The sequence below is a fragment of the Musa acuminata genome, chromosome BXJ3-10 (assembly GCF_036884655.1).
Source record: "Musa acuminata AAA Group cultivar baxijiao chromosome BXJ3-10, Cavendish_Baxijiao_AAA, whole genome shotgun sequence".
Taxonomy (NCBI): Eukaryota; Viridiplantae; Streptophyta; class Magnoliopsida; order Zingiberales; family Musaceae; genus Musa; species Musa acuminata.
In genome coordinates this window covers 21,453,205-21,460,292 of record NC_088358.1, presented here as the reverse complement: position 1 = coordinate 21,460,292, position 7,088 = coordinate 21,453,205, and the positions used below count along the sequence as shown (strand labels likewise).

The following is a 7,088-nucleotide window of genomic DNA, read 5'->3' as shown; positions in this document are numbered from 1 at the left end:
TTTTGGAAAGATAAATTATTGTGGAGATGCAAATACACAAATAAGTAACGTAGAAGGAAACAAACAAGCATACAGGCTTGATAGTAGGACAACATCATCGAATCCCTGCTCCAAATAGCTTCTTTATTCACAAAAAATCTATAAGTAGAATAACCGGGCAGAGGCCTTTTATTGATCCTGTACGAAAGGAGAAAGTCAACGTACATGAAAACAAATACACATATATGTATATACAGTCATGGGATAGATAGAAAAGAAAATGGATAATGAACTTACTGGAACGGCGAATTCATCATACTTTTGCATCGTACATGCGTGGATGCTTACTATATCGAATATACTTTTTCCTGGAATAGGTTTGAATTATGACATCTGGAATCTGTTGAATGATATGCCAATTCTCGTTGCCCACGAGACAGCTCTTCAGCAACACGATGTTGCATTGCAGTTCCAGTTTTCTGAAGCTCCACTGAGCGGAAGGAATGCTTTGGCGCTGCCGAATTAGGGTTGACAGCCACTGCGGAAGTTGCTTCATTTGTCGTGGACATATCAGGACCAGCTGTTGCAACCTGTCGAGATTCTCCACGTACTCCAGATTCGGACAATCTTCCACCTTCAGATACTTCATGGAAAGGTTGGATAATCTATTCAGCATCGTGTTATCTTTGACCTCGAGCTTGTAATTCAAGCGGAGGTTTGTGATTTCTCTCAAGTCTTGAGTACTATCAAGATACAATTCCTTCAACTTGGTAGCATGGGATAGGCCTTCTGGAAGAGCTCTCAGTTTCGGACAGTCTATCATCTTGCATATCTTCAGATTAGGAAAGAGCTTGAGGTGCGGTCCCTGACCATTTTCTTCCATCCCGCATACTGACCATTCTTCCCAGTTGGGCATTTCGTCAAACTCCAGATGTTCAAGTTTTGGAAATGCGGAAGCTCCAGGGAACTTGCGGCCCAGAAACTCAGGCCCAATGGTTTTGATGGCTTCACCGCCGGTGATGTCACGATGTTTTAGAAGGGGCAACATGCCTAGAGGAGGCAGTTCCGTGCATGATTTGAGGTACCAAAACTTCAAAAATGCCAGATTAGGGAAGGATTTGTCTAGTGAGGTTGACATCAACCAGCATGGGAGTTGCCGACCGGGGAATCGTCGAATGGTAAGATCTTGCTGGCTGGATGGGGGAGAGAGTTCATCGCATAACTTCTCAACTGCCTGGAACTGCTGCTCAGTCCATGTGACTCCATGGCCCTCATCCTCATCTCCGTTGTCCTCTTCATTTCCTTCCTCATCATCATCATCGTAGTTTCTGCCATCTCCATCACCCTCACCATCGTCCCCCTCATCATCGCCATCTTCTTCTGGAGATATCCAATATAAAGTCAACTCCTTGAGAAGAATTTTATCCACGAATACTGAGACTCTCGTTACTGCCCTCTCTAGCCGGTATATTCTCAGACATCTAAGCTTGGAAAGAGCTCGTAGCTCCTCCAAGTCACACCCCTCCTCGTGCAACTCGTTCGTTGGGTCGCTATGACCGATCACAAATCCTTCAAGATGATTAAGATTCATCAGTTTTCCGATTCCCTTAGGTACATGATGTTGGAGATGGAGGAACAAGAAAGAAACAGAATACTACGATACCAAATGCACACAGACTCTTTATCTTCCTCTCCTCAATCTCAATGCCTTGCTAGATGAACTAAGGTCCTATTTATAGGACCTAATGACAACTACCCTATAACTACTAGATCATAAGGTAGTTATTGAAACTATTAGATCATGATCAAGTGGTTTATTGAAATCATCATGTAACCACTAGATCATGATAACAATCTAGATAGATAACTAGAATCAAATCTCAACACTCCCCCTTGATTCATAGTTGCATACACCAATTTGCGACATAAAATAAATATGCTTTCGAAATGAAAGTGATTTGGTGAAGATATCCGTAACTTGTTCATCCGTTCCACAATACTTCATTGTGATAGCTCCACTTGCCTGAAGTACTCTTTCGATCGTCTAAAGCTCCTACACAATCACTATCAGTGAAACCAAATAATTTGCATTTAAATTTTGTTTTGAACATCCATTTTAACCCAGTCGCTTTCTTTTCTTTCGGTAGATCCATTAGCTCCCAAGTTTCATTCTTCTCAGTTGACTTGATTTCCTCCTTCATTGCTTTTCTCCATTCCTCTTTTTTAACTGCATCCTCAAAAGTTGTCGGATCTGAAATAAACAAAGCAAATGTTGAGTTATAAATTTCTGTCAGTGATCTGAAATTTCTTGGAGGGGTTTCATCTGAGGAATCCAAATTTGAACTGCTATTGGGTGAGGTTGACGATGAATTTGTTGGAGCAGGATCTGTCACTTGATTCTACGGAGTGTCTAGTTCTGCTGGAATCTGCATTTGTGTTTCACCTTTATTGGTCTCCCAATTCCAACTTGCCCTTTCATCAAACATAACATTTTTGTTAATAATAACTTTGCCACTAACAGGGTTATATAATCGATATGCTTTAGATTGTAAAGAATAACCAATTAAAATACATTTCTCTGATTTTTCATCAAGCTTGTGATGATTTTGTGAATTCATCAAAGCATAAGCAATACAACCAAAAATTCTTAGATGTCTAACACTTGGTTTCATACCATACCAAGCCTCAAAAGGAGTTCGATTCATAACAGCCTTTGTTGGTGAAATATTCAACAAATAAACTGCTGTTGCAACTGCTTCTGCCCAAAACTGATTTGGAAGATGTTTTCCTTTAAGCAAACTTCTTGCCATTTCAACGACAGTCCGATTCTTTCGCTCAGCTACACCATTTTGCTCCGGTGTATATGGTGCTGTCAATTCTCTGTGGATACCATTTTCTTCACAAAAAGAACTAAACTCATTAGATAAAAATTCACCACCTCTATCTGTTCGAAGTGTCTTTATATATCTACCACTTTGTCTTTCTACAAGTGCCTTGAACTTTCGAAAATTATCAAATGTTTCAGATTTCAATTTCAAAAAATATACCCAACTCATGCGACTATAATCATCCGTAAACAATAAAAAATATTGACTTCCACCAAATGATTTTGTATTCATAGGTCCACATAAGTCAACATGAATTAATTCAAGCCAATTAGATGCTCTCCATGCTTTTCCAATAGGAAATGGTTTTCTACTTTGTTTGCCATATATACATCCTTCATATACATCAAGCGTATTAATCTTAGGCAATCCAAAAACCATTCTTTTTTGACTTAACAACCTTAAACCTTTAATGTTAAGATGTCCATATCTTAAATGCCATAAACTAGACTCATTCTTTTGAGTTGTGATAAGCGCATGTCTTTCAATATTTGACACATCAAGTGGAAACATCTTGTTTTGTGTCATGCAAATATTTACTATAATCAAACCAGATTTCTTATCTCTAATAGTGCATGAACCATCATCAAATATTACTTGATATCCATCATTTACTAATTGTCCAACACTCAGCAAATTATGTGATAAAGTAGGAACAAAGAAAACATTATCAAGGTATTTTACCTTCCCTTGATTTGTCTTCACCTCAATTGTTCCTTTCCCTTCCACTTGGATTTGCTTGTTATCTCCAAGTCTAACATTCAACTTGTGAGTCTCATCAATATCTCTAAATATTGATTTTATGCCTGACATATGATTAGAACATCCACTATCTAAAAACCAAATATCATTTGAGATGTTATGAATTTGTGAATGAGTCATAAACAACTTACTATTTTCTTCAATTTTCTCCACATAGCTTGCTTGTTTTTCTCTTTTCCAGCAATCTGCCTTCATGTGACCAAACTTTTTACAATAGTGACATTGAATTCCACTTTTGTAATTTTTTTGATCATAATTTGATTGTCCTTGTTCATCAAAGTGTCCTCTTCCTCTTCCATTTCCTCTACCACGAAATCCTCCTCTGCCACGTCCTCTTCCTGTTGATTTTTTGTCTTCTTCTGAAGTAGAAGACTCTCCCTTAACCTGAAATGTTTTTTCTTCACTTTTTTCAAGTGACCTGTTCAACCTTACTTCATGTGCTTGCAAGGAACCCATTAGTTCATCAAATGAATATGTAGATAAATCTTTTGATTCCTCAATTGCGGCAACAACATGATCAAATTTCGGAGTTAAACTTCTTAAAACCTTTGCAACAATTATATGATCAGGAAGATGTTCACCATACGATTTCATTTGACTAACAATTTCAGTCACTTGAGAAAGAAAATCTTGTACCGATTCATTGCTTTTCATGAACAAAATTTCAAACTCACGACGGAAGGTTTGAAGTTTTACCGTAATCACCCTTGATGAGCCTTGAAATTCATTTTGAAGTATCAACCAGGCTTGCTTTGAGGTTGTCGCTGCTGCAATTCTTGAGAAGATCGTCTCATGTACAGCTTGTTGAATGAAGAACAATGCCTTTGAGTCCTTCTTTCTATTCTCCCTCAGCCTGATTTCGTCATCTGGATCTGCATATCCATTCTCTATTAAGTCCCAAAGATCTTGAGACTTGAATAGAGTCTTCATCTTGATACTCCAAAATTCATAACTTTTGTCCGAGAAGATTGGGATAAGGGGTTGAGACACGGAATTACCGTTAAAAGCCATAATGCCCAGTTCAGATTGAAACTAGGCTCTGATACCACAAATGTTGGAGATGGAGGAACAAGGAAGAAACAGAATACTACGATACGAGTAAAAAGAATCCTTTTGACTCAAGAAAACTGATGTAGTATTAAAAACAGAAGGAACACTTACAAGATACCAAATGTACACAGACTCTTTATCTTCCTCTCCTCAATCTCAATGTCTTGCTAGATGAACTAAGGTCCTATTTATAGGACCTAATGACAACTACCCTATAACTACTAGATCATAAGGTAGTTATTGAAACTACTAGATCATGATCAAGTGGTTTATTGAAATCATCATGTAACCACTAGATCATGATAACAATCTAGATAGATAACTAGAATCAAATCTCAACACAAGTCAGAGGAGCACGTTCAACATCAAGACACCGAAGATTAGCAGCCTGGTGATTGCCTTAGGAAGCCTGAGGAAATCGTTCCATAAATTTTTACTCCAGACATCATCCAACACGACAAATAAATTTTTGGTGAGGCGAGAGGCAAGTTTGGGTTCCAATTCTGATCTGCTTTGTCCCTCGAACGATTCTGATTTGGCTTCACCTCCTTCAGATTTGTTAGCTGCGCACCGAATTAACTCTCCGAGTAACTTCGTCTCCGAATAATTCTTAGAGATATACAACCATATCTGAATGGGATAATTGACTCTGATCCTTTCATCATTGTATATTTTACGTGCCAGAGTGGACTTCCCGATTCCGCCCATTCCAACAATCCCAAAAATACGACATTTTTGTTTGGTGTCCTCTAGCATGGCATTGATTAGAGTATCGGCATCTACTTCTATTTGTCCCCCTACGATGTCCTCCTCGACTTCCAAAGAAGTCATCTCAAGTGCAGTTGGTTTTTCGGGTTGGGGTTGGTGAGTACCAGAAGACTGTAGATTATTTAGGATGGAGGTATCCTCAGCTATTTGTTTCAGTCTACCATAAATGGCTTCGATTTCACCCGCAATCTCATGGCGGTATTTGGTACACCGAAAGCAAGAAACAAAGCTGAAAGCCCACGGCTTTTCCGCTCTGCACTTTCGAGGTAACATTTGTTAGTTTGGCAAGTCCCATAATCTCACATCGGAAAAATCAGACTTATTATCTCGTCTTGAAACTATAAATAAGGGTCTGAGCTTTGATGTTAGACACACCACGAGAAGTACCACAGACACCACAAGAAGAACAGCAGGCATCACAAGAAAACCTGCTTATGGTTTGAAGTCTTCTTGTTTAGGAAGCTGAAGGTGTTTTATGGCCTAGGAACATTTCCTAAGGCATTTGTAAGTGTCCCTCTTTTATAATAGTAATTTGCTCCTCTTTCTTCCGTGGATGTAGGTCAAAGTCATTTGACCGAACCACGTATATCTGGTGTTCTGGTGTTTTGTTTGTTCTTGTCGCTTTTATTATTTCCGTTTTATTGTCTTTGTTGTGTTGCCAAAATTACCCTTTGGTAAATATCCTGGGGCTAGCTCTAACAAACTGGTATCAGAGCCTGGTTCTAGGATCTTTTGGCAACGATGACAATAACAAAGATTGTTGTCGAGAAATTCGACAGAAATGTCAACTTCGGCATGTGGCAACTCAAGATGGAGGCCATTCTGGTTCAAGACGGAGTTGATTTGGCACTTCAGGGTGCTGAGAACATTCCAGATGGTACGTCAAAGGAAGATCTTGCGGGTATGGATAAGAAGGCCCGATCCAGCATCATTCTAAATCTCTCTGACGAGGTTTTACGGGAGGTAGCTACAGAGACTACGGCTAAGAGCATGTGGGACAAGCTTAAAGCCTTGTACATGAAGAGGACAGTGGAGAATCGTCTCTACTTGAAGCAGAGACTGTATATGCTTCGGATGGTTGAAGGTACATCTATACTCTCGCATCTTGATAAGTTTGATTCTTTGGTTATGGATTTGGAGAATATAGATGCAAAAATTGATGATGAGGATAAGGCTTTGTTGCTCTTGTGTTCTCTTCCCCAATCTTTTAAGCATTTCCGTGATACTTTGATTTATGGAAAAGAAACAGTTTCTTATCAAGAAATTAAATCTGCACTGAAATCTAAGGAGCAGATAGACAAGAATATCACTGGGGAAAGTAGAGAGAATCAGGCTGAGGGTCTGGTTGTTAGGGGGAGAATGGATAAAAGAGAATTTGACAGTAGTAGATCTAAATCTAGATCTAAATCCAGACATAGAAATTTAGAATGCAGATATTGTCATAAAATGGGGCACATTAAATCTGATTGCTTTAAATTGAAAAATAAAATAAAGCAAAAGGAAAAATTTGTTGAGAAAACTATTGAATCCGCTGAAGCTAGTGTAGCATTTGATGAGAATTTTGGAAATATTTTCTTTGCTATTGATGAAAGGACAAAGTCTAAAAATGAATGGATTTTAGATTTAGGTTGTTCTTATCACATA

The 7,088-nt window shown here is 38.6% G+C and overlaps 1 protein-coding gene across 1 annotated transcript; it reads right to left on the bottom strand.

Moving 5' to 3' along the window:
* Positions 1–292: 292 nt before the first annotated feature.
* Positions 293–1,570, bottom strand: LOC135651381 (putative disease resistance RPP13-like protein 1). The gene has a single exon (XM_065171446.1). The coding sequence runs from the start codon at positions 1,568–1,570 to the stop codon at positions 293–295; it is 1,278 nt and encodes a 425-aa protein (XP_065027518.1).
* Positions 1,571–7,088: the final 5,518 nt, after the last annotated feature.

Bases quoted from the DNA above. Each gene is read 5' to 3' on its own strand.
- LOC135651381 (XM_065171446.1), bottom strand. From the start codon at position 1,570: ATGAATCTTAATCATCTTGAAGGATTTGTGATCGGTCATAGCGACCCA.